Source organism: Coenobita brevimanus, chromosome 54, assembly GCF_032717465.1.
Source record: "Coenobita brevimanus isolate Jiangsu-jjx chromosome 54, ASM3271746v2, whole genome shotgun sequence".
In the NCBI taxonomy this organism is placed as follows: Eukaryota; Metazoa; Arthropoda; class Malacostraca; order Decapoda; family Coenobitidae; genus Coenobita; species Coenobita brevimanus.
The window spans coordinates 31,306,213-31,324,682 of NC_137007.1; the positions used below are offsets into that span (position 1 = coordinate 31,306,213).

Genomic DNA, 18,470 nt, shown 5'->3' on the forward strand with positions numbered 1-18,470 from the left:
GTTGATGGTTGGTGAAATGCTGACTTAGTGCGATGGTGTGATGATGGTGAGAAGTTGACTTGGGATGGTGAGACGATGGTGAGAAGGTGACTTGCTGAGGTGGTGAGATGGTGACTTGCTGGGTGGTGAGATGCGGACTTGGTGGGATGGTGTGGTGATGGTGAAAAGTTGACTTAGTGGGATGGTGAGGGATGCTGGTGAGAAGGTGACGCTTAAATGAGATGGTGACTTGATGATAGGCAAGATGGTGCGTGGTGATGGTGAGATGGTGGCTTGGTTGGTGATATGCTAACTTACAGAGATGGTGTGAGATGGTGAGTGGCAATTGTGAGTTGGTGGGTGATGATGGTGAGATGTTTAGTGGTGGTGGTGGGATGGTAAGTGGTGATGGTGGTGATGATTGCGAGGATGACAGAGATCGCGAATGGTGGTGATGGTGAAGAAGGGTACTCTTAGTGAATGTAGAGATGCTGACCGATATGAAGAAGATTGTTAAAACGGAGTGAATGAAGGTGACAAAAAATACTACTAACAGGAAGCTACATATTTCAGCATTTAGGGGAAAAAAATTATTCATTTTATATATATAAGACCAAATTATCTACAAATTTTATCGATATGGAGGACATCTATAACCGAATGTATGGATTATTTTCATATTTAATTAGTTTTTCCTTCCTCTGTTCATCTTCTGTAAAAAAAATATATATATATATATTGTACATTCATTTACAAACTGGAGGACATTAAGTAGTCATGCTCATCCGTCACTTAAATCCGTGTTGGATATTGGTACTTATATTGCTTGTTTTCTAAGTGGCCAGTGACTTTGCCTCTAATGATATTTTCCTAAAGTTTACATACGCCAGATATTAGGCAAATGGGTCGGGAACTACCCGGTAATTTGAAGTGTTTATTTTCAATGATAGGGTAACTTTGCTATTATCTCCCCTGAAGGAATTAGATAGATAGATAGAGACAGATAGATAGATAGAGAGGGGGAGTAATATCAACACTCACATACACATCCCGGAAACAGGTGCATAGCCAACTGTCTGCCCATGGAAATCCACGTCCCTGGAAAATAGAAACGCAGGTAAAGATAATGGCATCCTAAATAAAGATAATGGTTTTCTAAATAAAGTTAATGGTTTCCTAAATAAAGATAATGGTTTCCTAAATAAAGTTAATGGTTTCCTAAATAAAGATAATGGTTTTCTAAATAAAGATAATGGGTTCCTAAATAAAGATAAAGGTTTCCTAAAAAAAAGATAATGGTTTCCTATAAATGTACTTAACAAACACAAAATGAAAGTGTTGAGAGAAATAACTTATGACAGTCTGGCCATGTGGAGAGGATAGAGAATGAGAGACTGACTAGGAGAATGTATGTGAGAGAGGTGAAGGGTGCGAGTGGGAAGGGGAGACGAAGGATGGGATGGAGGACTGGAGTGGAGAGGTCTATGAAAGAGGAGGGTGTGAGTTGCAGGAAGGGCAGCCAAATGACAGAAGACAGGCGGAATGGAGGTGATTTGTTTCCGGCCACCGCTTACAGGATTACGGCGCCTGACTACAGATAGACAGACAGACAGATAGATGGATGGGTGGATGGATGGATAGATAGATAGATAGACAGATAGTGTAGTGGAGTCCAGAGCAAAAAAATAGTGAAGAAACTAACTGATAATAAGTAACGTAATGAGAAACAGAGACATATATACAAATACACTGACAAATCAGTACATAGATGAATAATAGATATAATATTGTCAAAGCCTATGACAAGAAATAAAATTAGTGACAATGAATAAATAAATAAATAAATACCGGTAAATATATAAACATGACGACAACCCACATAAAGCTAAAAACAAGTAAAGAAATATAATTATGACAATCCTGTTAGATAAGTAACCGCATAGATAAATGAATAAATAGTTTCTTCAATCAGCATTAAAAAGGGCGATAAGCTAGACGAACGAATAAATAATACATTTAATTATATTTCCTACCTCTGTTCATCTTCCTTAAATATCTATCTATCTATCCATCTATCTATATATACGTGTGTGTGTGTGTGTGTGTGTGTGTGTGTGTGTGTGTGTGTGTGTGTGTGTGTGTGTGTGTATACTTGCCACTTTCCTCCGGTGGCTGATATTCCAAAGCTGGGATAGGCTTGGCATGTTTCTCTGCCTAATATTTCAGCTCGTCTACTCGTCACCTTTCTCTGCTTGCATGAGGTAAAAAAAAAAAAAAACACACACGAAAACTCACGTTAGAAGAATGGTATTGTCATTCCTCCAATCAGGTTCTTCCTTCAGCAGTCGAAGGCGGTACTGCTTGAAGTTGTCCAGGGTGAATTTAGGATCTGAGCTGACCGCAATCTCATCAGAGGCCTTCCACACCACCACCCGGGCCAGCACCACTACCACACCAAGGGGACGGTACATCTGACAACGGTACAGCACCATAATCATCATCATCATCATCATCATCATCATCATCATCATCAACAACAACAACAACAACAAGAATAAACTCAACAACAGCCACGGTACGGCGTCATCATTATCATCATCATCACCATAACCTTACCCATCTCACCGTATTATCGATGTTAGCAATAGCTCCACACACACACACACACGCACACGCAACTTACCGCATTAACGATATTCACAATCGCCCTACAGCGCTGCGTGGTTTCTCTGCCGTGTTTGCGATAGAAGCTACTGTCAGCCACCAGCACCAACTCGACATAGCGTGTAGAAGCCTCAGTCCACAGAGAGCCACCTTGCAGCTCTGTGCCGCGCCGGATCTGTGCGACAAAGAAAGGAAATGAAAGAAAGAAGCTAGATAGAATTAGGATTTCTGTGGTAAAGAAAAAAAAAAACAAGCTAGATAGAAATGGGATTTGTGTGATAAAGAAAGAAAATGAAAGAGGAGGACTAGGTACCATTTCTGTGCCACGTCTGATCTGTTTGCGGTAGAGATAAAAAATGTAAAAGAATAGATGTAGTTTCTGTACCGCATCCGATCTGTGTGTTTAAGAAAGGAAATGAAAGAGGGAAAATAAATAGTATTTGTATCTTTGTGGTGGAGAAAATAAATGACAGAGAGAAACTAGACTAATTCTGTGCCGCGTGGGATCTTTGTGTAGTAGAAAAAAAAATTGGAAGAAAAAATAGATAGGTGGCTAGATAGATCAGTATAGCATAGAAATATATTAGTAAGTAGATGTAAAATGTACAGGAATTGATATCTGCATTGATAGGTATTTCACATTTAACAGGTAATTAACAAGCCAGTAATATAACCAAATGTATCTACAGTATATCTATCTATTTAACCATTTCTGTCTACTCTGTCTATCAATTTAGCCATCTCTGTCTTCTCTGTCTATTTATCTATCTGTTTATCAATAAATCACTCCCAAGCTGAGTAAAGTTGTGTGCAACAAGACAAAATAAAACAATGAATATACCTCATTTACTAATTGGGCTCCTGTAAACCCCATTCCCAATCCTCATGGAAGAAAAGAACGCCGAATTTGACTGCCTGTATCCGTAATTCTCTCTGGCCTCCCCAGATTATCTATCTATCTATATACCTAGGCTGCTTCCCCCAGATTATGCTATACTCATTTCACCTTCACTTGGCCTAGATTTTCGTCCATTTGCTGCTTGATTCTCACGTACAGTACCTCAGTGGCTAAAATAGATAATGCTCTCATTACATCCTTTCCATAGCACTTCTTCGTGACTAGTACAGTTTTCTCGTGTTAAATTTCCTATTACTGCTCAGTTTTCAAGATGGAGCGATGGCAGTTTTAGGCCTAGTTTGAGTAAAATAAATATAACTTATTTTTCACGTCTTGAAATAGCAAATGGAGGTGCAAATCATCATCATCATCATCATCATAACTTTCCCAGAAACACCATCCTCATCGTCATTAATCTCAACACTCCCCTCCTCTCCGTGTACTGGTGGGAAGATTAGAATATCATCATCATCAACATCATCATCATAACTTTCCCAGTAATGCATGGGATGGGAGGATGAGTTTGGATGACGACGACGATGATGATGATGATGATGATGATGACACTCTAATCTTCTTCCCACCAATACATTGAGAGGAAGGGAGGGTTAAGATGATGATGATGTTGACGACGTGTAGGCTACCTCATTTAGCAAAGAACAAACTTTTTTCTTATCCTACCCTTCTTGAAGAGCTGGATTTCGTTGTGTTCAGTCCTCCTTCCCAACTTCTGACACCAGCTGTATTTACTCCTGCGGGTGTGGAAAGAAGGGAATTAACACTCCTAGGTTCCTGTGCCTTACTTTCAGCGGATATAATCGTCTCGCGTCAGTTGAAGTAAAATACCCGAGTCTCAACCAACTGAAACGATGACATATCTAGACTACAAATGCAGCTGTGCCTGTGTGTGTGTGTGTGTGTGTGTGTGTGTGTGTGTGTGTGTGTGTGTGTGTGTGTGTGTGTGTGTGTGTGTGTGTGTGTGTGTGTGTGTGTGTGTGTGTGTGTGTGTGTGTGTGTGTGTGTGTGAGAGAGCTTGTAAGTCATCCTGCTGGTGGAGTTTGGTGGCCAGGTAGGATGGGTGGATGGACAGGTGAGGTGGGCAGGGTGGGTGGAGTACAGTGGGTGGGTGAGGTGAGTGAATGGAATTCAGTAGATGGGTGAGTGGAGTGCGGTGTGCAGGGTGGATGAGTGGAGTGCGTTGGGTGTTTGAGATGAATGGATGAGGTGAGTGGATAGATGGGTGGATGGTGGGGTGATATGTTGTGAATATTACCCCCTGCCAGCCTCCTAAATCGCCAGGTTGCTTATTCACTTCAGTGCCGTGTTCTTCATTTCAACCAAGCTTCCACTAAGCGATATTATTTAGAGATTTTTTTTCAGTGGTAATGGTGAAGGGATTAATGAAGGATTTATTTAACCCCTCTAAGTCGAAATGCCTCTTGAACTGAATAAAATCGTCTGGAGAGTAAGACAAAGCAGAAGTGGCTATTCGTACTGATAGGGTTATAGTGTTAGAAGGTACGGTTATCTTATCAAGGTACGGAGATAAGGTGACTAAGACGGATGGAATTGTTGACGAGTATAATAAGGGTGATGTAAGTGATAAGGAAGAGGAAGAGGAAGGTGGGGAAGAAAGGAGGGAGAGAGGAAAAAGGGAGGAAGGGAGAGAGGAGGGACTGGAGCAATGAGGGGAGAGAGGAGGAAGGGAGAGAGGAGAGACTGGAGCAATGAGGGGAAAGAGGAAGAGAGGAATGTGAGGAAGAAAGCCAGAGGAGAGAAAGGGAGATTTGGAGATGAAATGTGAAGGGTAAACTTGCATGTTAGAGAGAGAGAGAGAGAAAGAGAGAGAGAGAGAGAGAGAGAGAGAGAACTAGAACCATGAAGAGCCAGTACTTACCACAAGTTCCCGGTCCACGAACCAGGCTGGCTGAGCGGATCCGATGAGGCATAGTGGAACCGGGAGCAGAACCAGGGGAAGGAGTAGAACCAGTTGAACCAGGAGTAGAAATGAGGGAGGAAGGAGAACCTGGGGAGGAAGTGGAACTGGTGGAGGGAGCTGAACCGGGAGTCAAACTGGGAGCAGAACCGGGGAAGGGCATGACCATCAGTTCCCTGCCTTCCAACACTATGACGCCCCTGTTGAGTAAAGGAATATTATTAGTGAATGAATTAGAGAGAAGGAGAGAAATGAATGAATGACCGTGAATGAGAATTATTGTACATGCAGATATTTGCTGTATTCTCCCCCCCCCCCGCTCTCTCTCTCTCTCACTGACCTTAGACCGCCACAGATGGAGAGGGCGACCCATGACCCAGGATGACCCCTGACCTGACCCTGGTATTCACACGCCTTCACCGCCTGCTGCAGGAGAGAGTATTAGGCGAATGTTAAAAATATATAGAAATTAGAAAAAAAAATAAAAGTACTCATTCATTCACTGACTCATCTTCTCATTCTCTTACCCTCCCTCTCTCTCTGTCTCACTCACTCGCTCACCCACTCACTCATTTCCCCACTTACTCACTCTTCCCTCTCTCCATCACTCACTCGCACACTAACGTCCTGACTCACTCCCCCTTCCCCCCCCTCTCTCTCTCTCTCTCTCTCTCTCTCTCTCTCTCGCCCTCATCTTCACTCGCTCTCACCCTCATTCACAAACACTCCCTCTCACCCTCTCTCTCTCTCTCTCTCTCTCTCTCTCTCTCTCTCTCTCTCCCACTTTTACCCCTCTCTATGTCTCTCCCTTTCTCTCTCCCTCTCTCTCTCTCCCTCTCTCACCCCGTCCCTTACTCCCTCCCCCACTCTCTCACTCTCCCCCACCTTCACTCACCCACTCACTCACCTGTCCCTGCTCATCCTCCGACTCAACATAGGTGGCTGCTAGTAGGTCTCTGAAAAAAAACAGAGAATCAGTGAAATTAACATCCTTAGGTGGCACAGGAGGATTCGTAGCACCTCTTTAGAAATGTGCTAGTAAGGAAGAAGTGCTAAAAATCCTCCTAAGCTGACGAGAATATGTGTCCTAAGCTCTCCCGTGACAAATAGGACATGTGTACTTCCTCCCACATTTGCCCTTCCCTCCTTCCCTCCCCTTCCTCTTCTCTCAGTCCCTCCCTCTCCTCTCCCTTCCTTACCTCCCGACTTTCCCCTCCCCTTTCTCTTCTCTCTGTCTCTGTCCCCTACTCTTCTCTCCATCCCTCCCTTCTACTCTTTCCTCCATCCCTCCTACCCATCACTATTTCCCTCCCCCGTATTATTCCGGCTGTCTGTCTCTTTTTTTCCTACTCTTGTCTTCCTCCTCCTCCCCAGTTTTCGCTGCATCCTTCCCCCTCCTCATCCCTTCCATCCTCTCTGCTCCTTCTTACATCCCTTCCTCATCCTCTTCCTCCACCCCTTTTCTCCCACGCCCTTACTTATAACCAAAAGGGTAAAGACTTACGGGATTATAAGGAGGGCAGAAGAAATAGAAGGCAAAGACGGTGAAACAGAAGAGGGTGAGAGTAAAGAGATATATAGCTGAGGAGGGTAGGACAGATACAAGGAAGAGATGGTGAAACAGGGAAGGAAAAGAACATGGTGAAAGACTGTAGGATAGACGCAAGACACAGATGGTGAAGCGAAAGAAAAGGGAATGGTGAAGGGTGGTGAGATGGATGGAAGGCGCAGATGGTGAAACAGGAGATAGTGGTAATAGACAGTGTGATGGAGTAGGGTAGGACAAATGCAAAGATGAGAGAGAGAGAGAGAGAGAGTGTTTACCTTGTAGGGTGCAAATCGAGAACCAGGCTATGCCCTTTTATTTGGAACTCCACATACAGGGTCGCTTCTTCTTCATCCTGTTAAAAAAATGAAGAAAAAATAAGAAATGAGAAAGTAAAATCATCATCATATTTTTCATCATCGTCTGCTTTATTTGTCGCCCTGGTCATCATCATCATCATCATCATCGTCACTCTCACCTTCATCATCTTTGTCAACGTTACTGTCATCCTCATTCTCTCTCTCTCTCTCTCTCACACACACACACACACACACACACACACACACACACACACACACACACACACACACACACACACACAAATCACATTAAAAACCCAACTTTTAAATCACTGATACAAAAAAAAAAAATGACAAAAAGAGGAAAACGGAAAAAGGCAATGCTAAACCCCACCAAAAAGAAAAAAAAAAAAAAAATAGACAAAGGGAAAACGTGAGAGGAAAAAAATATAAAGATAAATATTAATGAAGCTGAAGATAAGAAAGATAATGAAGGAAATGATAACGATGAGGAAAATAAAGGAATAATGGAAAATGGTAAAGCAAATCCGAATAAATATGGTGACTTAATAAAACTGAGAATTGAAGGGTAACAGTGAAAGAAAATGAAAGAAAAGGAAAGATATGTTACGAGAGAGAGAGAGAGAGAGAGAGAGAGAGAGAGAGAGAGAGACAGAGAGAGAGAGAGAGACAGAGAGAGATAATGGAATAATGGGATATATTTAATGAAAAATAAAAACAGTGAGAGGTACTGAAAATGAAAGATAGTGAAAAATGATTTACTGAAAGAGGACGAGAGATAGTGAGAGACAACTAAGTGTGAGAATGTGGAGGATAAGGAGAGATAAGACAGCAAGAGATATGGACAGGCAGAGATAAAAGATAATGAGAGATAAGAGAGATAGGAGAGATAGGAGTGTAAAATAATAAATGGAAATAGCGAGAGACAGTGAAAGGTAATTGAACGATAGGTAATGAGAGGTAATAAGGAGAGACTGGGAAAATAGAGATAGCGAGATAATGGGGTGAGAGATAGAGAAAATGAAAGATATTGAGAGAGGACCTTACCTTGTGACGAGAAGGTGAGAGTTGATCGGGTTTTCGAAATGATAAGACAGGGATAGCGATGACGTTTATATCCTCTCCTAGCCAGCCTGAGAGATAGGGGAGAGACTTGAGAGAGAGAGAGAGAGAGAGAGAGGGTCAGACAGACAGGAAGACACAGACAGACAGGCATACAGACAAAAAAGAGACAGACAGGCAGACAGACGGCTCTCCATCATTGTCACAAATATGGTTCAAATTTTTCCCAATAGATTTTCCCTAATGATGCAAACACCACACTAAAACCTAATTAAAACACCTGCTAATCACCTCCCTACCTGACGCGGGTGTAATTACAGGTGTGCCACAAATTATCATTTAAAAAATTAGGGGTGTCCTTATAATTACGTGATCTTAGCTAAATATTAAGAATCAAATGTTACGGTAAAACAATAATGCTATTCTATAATGCTTCGTCGCACCTCTTTCTTAGCGATTTATGTTTCTTGTATGTTATGAGTATCTATAGCACTTAGATACTAACGTCTCTGGTATCAGTAACCTATAAGAGGAGCTTGTGTTGAATGTGAAGAATGAATCGCTATAGAAGAAGTGTTACGTAGACCTTATACAGCAATGCAACCAGTAGTCATACAGCACCAACCTTAACACTTATACGGGAAGAGACAAGGGCAGATAGGACGCCCTTATCAGCCCATATCAGAGGATGTTTATATCTTTCACTCACCTTGCTCTCTCCACGTGTCCTCAAGGGAGTCCGGGGGTGTTTCATGGCCATTCGTCTTTTCGTCTCCGTCACCAGTCCTTTCGTCTCCACCAATCCATTCGTCCTCTCCACCAATCCATTCGTCCTCTCCACCAGTCCTTTCGTCCTCTCCACCAACCCTTTCGTCTTCTTCATCAATCCTTTCGTTTTCTCCACCAATACTTTCGCCTTCACCAACCCTATCGTCTCCTCCACCGGTCCTATCATCTCCGGTAATTCTTTCATCGTCATCAACAATCCTTTCGCTTTCCCCACCAATCCTTTTGTCTCCACCGGAAACTTCGTCCTCTCCACCTGTCTCTCCACCATTGTCTGCTGTCCTGGCCACTGCTCTCGAATTATCATCCTCAAATGCATCTTTCGTCACGTTCAAATATTCGTCATTTTCAAGGGATGTCGATTTTGGCTTCTTCACTTTCACAATATCCTCGTCGAAGCCGTCCGGTATCGAACTGCTATCCTTGTCAGTTCCCCCAGCCGAAATTTTGGCCTCAGCATCTCCACCAAAAGCTGTGTTGGAGGAGATCGGGGAGAGATGATGGTGGGGAGACTGGGAACTGGAGACGAGGAAGGGCAGAGAGAGGAGATAGAAGGAGAGGATGTAGGGCCAGATGGTCATGGTGTTGGGGGAGTCGTTCTTGTATCTCCAATTATATATCAAATTTTTTCTTTAATTTTTGGACCACCATTCAGTCAACTATCTTCATTATTAACTATCCTCATTACTTGCGTCATCATATTTTAGTCATTTACCTTAATTATTTATCGCCATGCATTCTCATACTTTCATTAGAGCACCATGCAGTCAATTACCCTCATTCTTCACATCATCATTTAGTCATTTAACTTAATTATCTGTCACCATGCACTGTTCTTCGTTCACTAATTAGGGCAGCATGCATTTAACCTTCTTCACTATCATCATCAGTACGTATTTAGTCTCCGTTATTATTTACTTCATCAAGCAGTCAAATACCATAATTATCTGTACCATGCACTGATCACCTTTCGTTATCCAGGGCACCATTTTCACTCTTTAGGGCACCATACTCATAATCATGGTCATTATGTACGTCGTCATGGAGTCATTTATTTCATTACCAGTTATCATGCACTAGTCAATTATTTCTGGTCACCATGCACTGTCTTACGTTTATCTAGTTTACTGTGCACCCATATACTATCATTATCATCATCATCATCATCATCATCATCATCATCATCATCATGCAGTTTTCTCTCTTCATTATTAAAATCACCATATATTTATCTGATTTATTTTCTTAGTTCACCATGCACTGATCTGTGGTAACTCTGTCTATACCTTTATGCATTCCTTTCTTTATCACTTATCATGCACTGACTTATCTTCATTATCTCCATCATGCATTCGGCTATCGTCATTATCTTCGTCACCTACAGACATCTGCTCTCTTTATCTTCGTCATCATGCAGTTATCTATCTTTATTATAGCATTTTATCACCAAAGTAGAAATAAAACACCACCTAATCTTGATGCACAATAAACGGTGGTGATTCTGACACTGATAGACTCTTTCGAAATCATCTGGAAAAAAAATCACCCAAGAACTGGATTAGTGTTCATCAAGTGGACAAAATATCACCAACCAGCTTTTATGTACAGTCAAAGGAGAAATTTCTGAAGTCGACAGGAACTATACCCTTTTTACTCTATGCTGGTCAAAAACTGCCATCTCTCGATCTTCAGTACTGACATATAACGAGAGATTGACGTAGGCCTTTGATGCTAGTTGGGAAAATGCCATGGAAAGGATGTAGAGCCACAGTATCGTCTAATTCTGCCAAATAGCCACTTGAAATGAAAGTAGAGCCATAGTATTATCTGGTACTGCCAATGAGCTACGTGAAATGAGCTGCAAATGGACAAAATCTGGACCAAGTGAGAGAAAAGGACTATGGTGGACTCAGTAGTGCGAAATTATGTGCAATGCAAGAACAGGATAAGTGGTCAGCAAAGTAGAAAATGATATCACCAAACAGAACTGTAGCAAAACAGAGAGTGAAAATTTTAATATCATTAGAATCTAGCACCATCAGCTGCAGAAATCATACCATAGTACACAAGGACGAAATAATTATTCACTGAAAGTAGAAAAATCACACACACACACACACACACACACACACACACACACACACACACACACACACACACACACACACACACACACACACACACCTAGATCTTAAAGTATTTGTTTCTCAAGTTCCCCGTGACAGAAACGCCCAGAGATTCTTTCGTCTAGGGCTCTAGGTTTCCACTCACAGGATGAAGCGTAGGCCAGTGGCGTGGTAAGGGCCATTATATCTGCGGAAGAGCAATAGTAGCCACTGATGCAAAGAAAAAACTATCTTCTCAGTTCCGTCTGAAAAAATTTTACAGCTGGCGAAGTACAATGAAAATCCTATATCTAAAAGTGTGTGTTTCAGATGGTTCGATTTTTCCGCTGTGTATTAGTCAGACTTGAGGAAGATTCTTGTGTGTCTGTCTATACAAAGCAGGATTGACAGGGAGAAGAGGACCCGAGTTTCGTCATCAATCACTCACAGGATGCGGCGTAGGTCACTGGAGTGGTAAAAGGACGGTGTATCTGGCATGAATGCAGGTGAAACCGCAGGTGAAACAGGAGCCACCATACGAGTTTCACTGTCCACTACTCACAGGATGCAGCGTAGGTCAGAGGAGCGGTATAGGGACACAGTATTTGGGATGAATCGAAGTGAAACAGCTCGTGAAACAGGAGCCTGCATATCACAGATGTCGAGCTAAAGGAGGCACTAGACAGAACTGACACATAGACGTTTCAATGTTCACTGCTCACAGGATGAAGCGTAGTTCAATGGAGTGGTAAATGGGCACTGAATCTGGCATGTATAGAGGTGAAACAGCAGGTGAAACACCACGTGAAACAGGAGCCACCATAAGACACGTTGAGTGGGAGGAGGCAGTACGCATGACTGAGTGAGAGAATGCCACACGAATGTTAGTATCACTCTTGCTTCCTGTCTCACACACACACACACACACACACACACACACACACACACACACACACACACACACACACACACACACACACACACACACACACACACACACACACACACACCGCTTGCTGGCTCAGTGGTAACGTTCTCGCTCGCCATCAGGTGGACGGGAGTTCGCACCTCGCTCAGGCTGCGAAAACTTTCACTGACGAAGTGGGTGGTTACTGTCTCCCTTGAGCAAGGGGACGGCTGTGTGCGTGTGTGAAGGTCACAGCCTTGCCCTTAGATCGGACTATATTAGCTCTCAGCTCTCTTCCGGGAGGGTAAAAGCTGACGATCACGACCATCAAGTGATCCTGACCGACCCGGTGAATTACACACACACACACACACACACACACACACACACACACACACACACACTACTGCAATCATTACTCTCTCTCTCTCTCTCACACACACACACACACACACACACACACACACACACACACACACACACAATACTCTCTCTCTCTCTCTCACACACACACACACACACACACACACACACACACACACACACACACACACACACACACACACACACCGGTACAGCAAGCGATGGTTAATGTAAATGGTTAGCACAGGAAGTCCGCAACCAGAATGACCAGAGTCCGGCATCTCGAGCCGGTCAGCCTCCTAGACAAAGGCTGTGTCCTTCTTCACTCCCAGGAAAGGAGAATGCAAAGTGTTTCCGTGTCTTTTGTTCTTCCTATTAAAAAGGGAAATGGGGAAAGAAAGAAAAAAGACAAAATATAAATAAAACGAAAGAAAAGTCCAAATTGCATCATGGAATCGATCGTAATACTAAGAATGATGATAACAGTAACTAATGATAATAATAATAATAATAATAATAATGATAATAATAATAATATCGATGATATGACGATGACGATGACGATAATGTTGTTGTTAATAATAATAATAATAATAATAATAATAATAATAAAAATGTTAATCAAGAATACGTTAGCCATATCCTTCCCTGGTCCTTATCAGTATCTACGTGACACTAGATTTTCACCAGGATTTTACGTTACAAACTTTCCGTCTCTATATGGCATATATTTTTTTTTTTATTATCTTTCTACTTCATGATTATCAACCCCTTCATTTGGATGACGCGATAACAAGTTTATTATTGTTATTAAATTATTTCTCTCACCACTGGAAGGTTCTCAGGCTTTGAAAGGGTTAAAAAATATATATATCCTCTCCATTTTGAGCACTCTCTCCACAGCTGACTAAAATCGTCTGGATGTAGCAAGAACATAAACAAAAGTACGAGACCTAAACCTTCAGAGTCCCTCGGTTGATTGGTGTGGTATGGTGTGGTGTGGGAGGGTGATTTGGTGTGGTGTGGAGAGTGATTTTGTGTGGTGTGGTGTGGGAGAGTGAATTTGTGTGGTGTGGTGTGGAAGAATGATTTTGTGTGGTGTGGTGTGGGAGAATGACTTTGTGTGGTGTGGTGTGGGAGAGTGATTTTGTGTGGTGTGGTGTGGGAGGGCGATTTTGTGTAGTGTGGTGTGGAAGGGTAATTTTTTTGTGGTGAGGTGTGGTGTGCAATGATACTATTGTGTGGTGTGGTGTAGAAGGGTGAGTTAATAGAGTGCGATGTGGTGTGGGAGGGTGATGTTGTGTGGTGTTTTGTGGTATGTCTTGCTAAAGTCGCTAAAACCTGCGACAGCGAAACCCCTCACTTCCGTAAAACATTAGTGAGGGACAGACTAACAGATCCCCCCCTAGAAATGGTTCCGCGTCTAAAAATGAAAAGTACACCATAGTGAACACGTTAATTACACAAACCAATTGATCGCATCCGTACATCTCCTTTTGATCGTAAGTGTGCCGTGATGGTCATTTCCCTGCCATACTCTTACCGAAGTTACTAATTCACCGTATTTGTTATTCCACAGTCACCGTATTATGGTAGGGTGAAGTGAAGCAGACAACGAAAGCACTAAGCAATGTAACTACCATGTGAAGTGAGGCATTGTGAGCTGTGTCAATGTGAGAAGTGAGTGTGTAGTGTGAGTAGTGACTGTATGAGGCGCGTTAGTGTGAAGAGATGCAGTGTGAGGTGTGGCAGTGTGAGGTGTGGCAGTGTGAGATGTGGTAGTGTGAAGTCTGGCAGTGTGATGTAGAGTAATATGAAGTGTGACAGTGCGGGAATGTGAAATGTAACTGAGTGATATGACAGTGTGTGCTTTTACAGTGTGAAATCTGGTAGTGTAATAAGTGACAGCGTAAAGTGTGAAGTGTGGCAAGATCTTCTATTGCACAGTGACTTCTCCAATACACTTCACGTACCCAGACTGCATTTAGACAGCTCTGCCCATTTGATAAGCTGCCGGTCTTTTATCAGGCTATCTTATCGTACGGGGATTTGCGATGGCTTAAGCTTTAGTGACATTTGAACGATTAAAGCATTCAGTTCAGGGCCGTGTGTGTGTGTGTGTGTGTGTGTGTGTGTGTGTGTGTGTGTGTGTGTGTGTGTGTGTGTGTGTAAGTTTCATTCCCTCGACCGCCAGACGATTTAATTCACCTGTGGAAATAAAAGCTGATATCTGTTAATTTTTCCATCATCATCATCATTTTCATCATCATCACCATTATCAACAACAGCATCACCACCACCAGGGGAGAGATGATGTAAATGAGACGGGAGATGAAGAAGCTGGGAGACAGGAGACTGGAACGGTTAGGATGCTAGGCGCCATATATCAGCACCATATTAGCCATCATCATCATCAACAGCATCACCACCACCACCAGAGATGTGATGTAAGAGACAGAGGGGATGTGATGCAAGAGATAGGGGAGATGCAGCAAGGGGCAGTGTGGAGGAAGACAGGAGACAGACTGGGCCGGTCCCACTGAGTCACCGTGTAGTCATTTCCACCTCACGCGTGTTCTCATGGCGTCTTGAAGAACACATGCCTCTTGTACAGTTGCTTAATCCCCTGCGGTACTGTGACTCATTTGTCTCCTGTTCTTTTTTTTTTCTTTTTAACGTGGACGACTCTGAACATAGACTTAATACCCCGTTCCCTTACCCCTCATGTCACCATTTCCGCGCTAACACCCACCGTCCATATTGAATCTAGGACTCTCATATACAGGACTGGTACACTGGTAGCAGCGAGGAGGTCTTTAAACATGTCGACTCTTTACTCATAGCAGGTCACTAGAGGGGTCAACGCCTGGGTGGAAGGTAAAGCTTCTCGCATTTTTCTCAGACTTAAAGAGGACGATTATCTTATTCAGTTCATAGATTCTAACGGCAGACCTACGGAAGATGTTACACCAATCCGTACTGACTGCAGGTTACTCAGCGCTTCTCCGGGAAAGGAAGTGAGGACGTGACTCATTGTTTATATTGTTTATTTAAATTTTTCTGATTCCTTGGTGTATCGCCGCATCCGTTTAACACAGTCATGGCCTGGTTGACTCTAGTACTCCCTTACACCTCTTCCTTAGCGATTTATTTTGCATGTTACACGTTACCAGTCCGTCGTATCAAATTTATTCCTTTGTTCACTCTCATCTTAAATGTCGGGACCAACTGCCTAGCCCCGGGCTCCTACGGTCCTCATGGGGCAATGTAGGATTGGATGATGGATGGCTGGATGTATTATCGACATAGATTGAACAGATAAGATAGAAATAGTTATTAAAATGGTACATGCAGAAATAAACTGGCGAGGAAAAGGTGTTAGGGACGAGAATACTGACCATAGGGGCTTAAAAGTGTAAATAGTGTCATCATTAACACCCTTATGGTCGACGGAACTCTAGCTTTCAATTCCTGCTAATGCCACACGATTCTCTCTCTCTCTCTCTCTTTCTCTCTCTCTCTCTCTCTCTCTCTCTCTCTCTCTCTCTCTCTCTCTCTCTCTCAGTTTTTGCAATAAACTTTCCTTTCTGTCTCTCTCTAATTGTGCTTCCTGTCTCTTCTTTTGATCTCTCTCTCTCTCTCTCTCTCTCTCTCTCAATTTTTTTTTCTGAATCTAATATACGCAGCGTGAGAACTCCAATCATCATCATCATCATCATCATCAAAATCACCAACCTATTCCCCAGCGTTAGGTATAAATTCAAGATGAGAAACATGAACGAGCAAACACAAGTCTACAAAAGCAATCATTAGAGTATCGGTGAAATGAAAAGATATATTCTTTTTTTACTTTTGTTTTTAAAGGTGGAAAAACATACATTATAATACAGTACAGTTTTTAAAATTGGACAACAGTGTGAGATCAGTTTTTGGTTGGTAGATATGATACCTGGAGATCGGTGTGGATGTGTGTGTGTGTGTGTGTGTGTGTGTGTGTGTGTGTGTGTGTGTGTATGTGAGAGAGAGGCAGAGAGTCAGACAGAAAGACAGACAGACAGGGAGGTGGCAGTTTGTGTTTGAATGTACGTGTGTGTGTGTGTGTGTGTGTGTGTGTGTGTGTGTGTGTGTGTGTGTGTGTGTGTGTGTGTGTGTGTGTGTGTGTGTGTGAGAGAGAGAGAGAGAGAGAGAGAGAGAGAGAGAGAGAGAGAGAGAGAGAGAGAGAGAGGTGACAGTGAGTGGTATGAGTATATGGTGTGGCAGTGTGAGGTGAGCCTGTGTGTGGCGAATTAAGTATGAAGTATATGTGAGATGTTAGAGTGTGTTATGGCAGTGTGTTACATGTGCTAATCTGAAACAAAGTAACAGTAACACCAACTTACATAAGACAAAGTGCTACATGAAATATAAAAGTGTACAGACAGACACACACAAAAGTATCCCCCCAGTGTGTGACGAATACATAGGGGGGAAATCGACCCAAGTGAAACACGCACTGGGAAAGAGTGGGGTTTTCACTGTATTTCGTCAGTTGTAAATGTTCTTCAGGTGAAACTGGGAAGATAAATGTTTCTTTGACTATACAAGAAAATTATAGTGTCTTTCGTGCAAGTAAACGTAATCTGCGTCTTGAGATTCTTGGGATATTGAACGCTTCTTTGACGCCTTTTTCTATGTCTTTTAGTTACCCTGTTTCAAAGATGACATTTTATTGTGGTTCTCTGACAGCTATTGACCTCTAGCATGCGGTGACGTCATCTTTTGTTTATTTTCTTTACTTCCACACCAGTTTATTTATTTTTGGATAGGCCTTTCGTACTGAAGATTCTTTGTAACCTAGCGACTCTCTCTCTCTCTCTCTCTCTCTCTCTCTCTCTCTCTCTCTCTCTCTCTCTCTCTCTCTCAATTTAGATGTCAACATCCAGTGACCCCATATCAAGAATTATTACAAGAACTGAAAACATCAAAACATACCTGAAGAACTGAATGAAAAAGAAGCCACCCTAGTAGAGGCATCAAATAAATACATTTTATAGTAAACTCATATTTACAAGGTATGCATCTGTCTCCCAGCTTAAAATTAATCTCTCTGCTTTACCAAAGTTACTTCTAAAGTGTAGCATTACAAAATACATAAAATTAACAAAGGTTTCTTTAACTTCCACATTTAAAAAAAATCATTCAGTTCTTTCTACTTTCATCATCAAAAAATTCCTGAGTTTTCGGCTACTTCCTCCGTCACAAAAATTCCTGTTTCTTCGACTTCCACGTGCTCTAAAATTCTTCATTATTTTCTACTTCCATCATCACAAAAATTCTTGTTTTCTACTTCCGCCACCACAAACAATTCCTCACTTTCATCGATTATTACCATCACAAAAACTCCTCACATTCCTCTGCCTCCGTCACCGCAAAAATTCCTCACTTTCTTCGACATTCATTCTCACAAAAATTCCTCAGGTTTTTGCTACTTCCTCCATCACAAAAATTTTTAAGTTTTTGTGAGCCTCTGTATACAAATCGGATCACCAACTCCTTAGCTGTAATTAATCTTTTCCTCTTTAATCTTGCTACCGTTGCAGGATTTTATGGAAACTGGGAGAAGTTTTTTGAGCAAGAGGAATTAGATTAACCTCCATTAACCGCATTTCTTATCAGGGGCTTTCCAATAATTAACCCCTCCAATCTAAGGACGATTATAATTTTCTTTATTATATTCTTGCTACGTTTTGCCACATTTGATCAACTTAGGAGACATCTTTTATGTTGAAGGGGAAAAGGATCGTTACATTTAACCCTTCCAATTTGAAAAAATCTTCCCCAAGCTAATTAAAACCGAGTGAATAAACACGCCATCGAATTATAGAAGTTAATAAAATCGACAGGCGGTGTGAAAAGCATAGCAAA

The 18,470-nt window shown here is 42.1% G+C and overlaps 1 protein-coding gene across 1 annotated transcript in view; it reads right to left on the reverse strand.

Moving 5' to 3' along the window:
- The window catches only part of LOC145401079 (uncharacterized), a 17,035-nt gene extending 7,263 nt beyond the window's left edge, over positions 1 to 9,772 (reverse strand). The window contains exons 1-10 of the mRNA XM_080273450.1: positions 9,115 to 9,772; positions 8,391 to 8,476; positions 7,302 to 7,378; positions 6,385 to 6,433; positions 5,818 to 5,903; positions 5,439 to 5,677; positions 4,223 to 4,293; positions 2,663 to 2,818; positions 2,275 to 2,450; positions 1,021 to 1,077 (exon numbers count right to left, since the gene is read on the reverse strand). Of these exons, the coding sequence (XP_080129576.1) occupies positions 1,021 to 1,077; positions 2,275 to 2,450; positions 2,663 to 2,818; positions 4,223 to 4,293; positions 5,439 to 5,677; positions 5,818 to 5,903; positions 6,385 to 6,433; positions 7,302 to 7,378; positions 8,391 to 8,476; positions 9,115 to 9,772 (1,655 nt within the window). The remainder of the gene's footprint in view (positions 1 to 1,020; positions 1,078 to 2,274; positions 2,451 to 2,662; positions 2,819 to 4,222; positions 4,294 to 5,438; positions 5,678 to 5,817; positions 5,904 to 6,384; positions 6,434 to 7,301; positions 7,379 to 8,390; positions 8,477 to 9,114) is intronic.
- Positions 9,773 to 18,470: the final 8,698 nt, after the last annotated feature.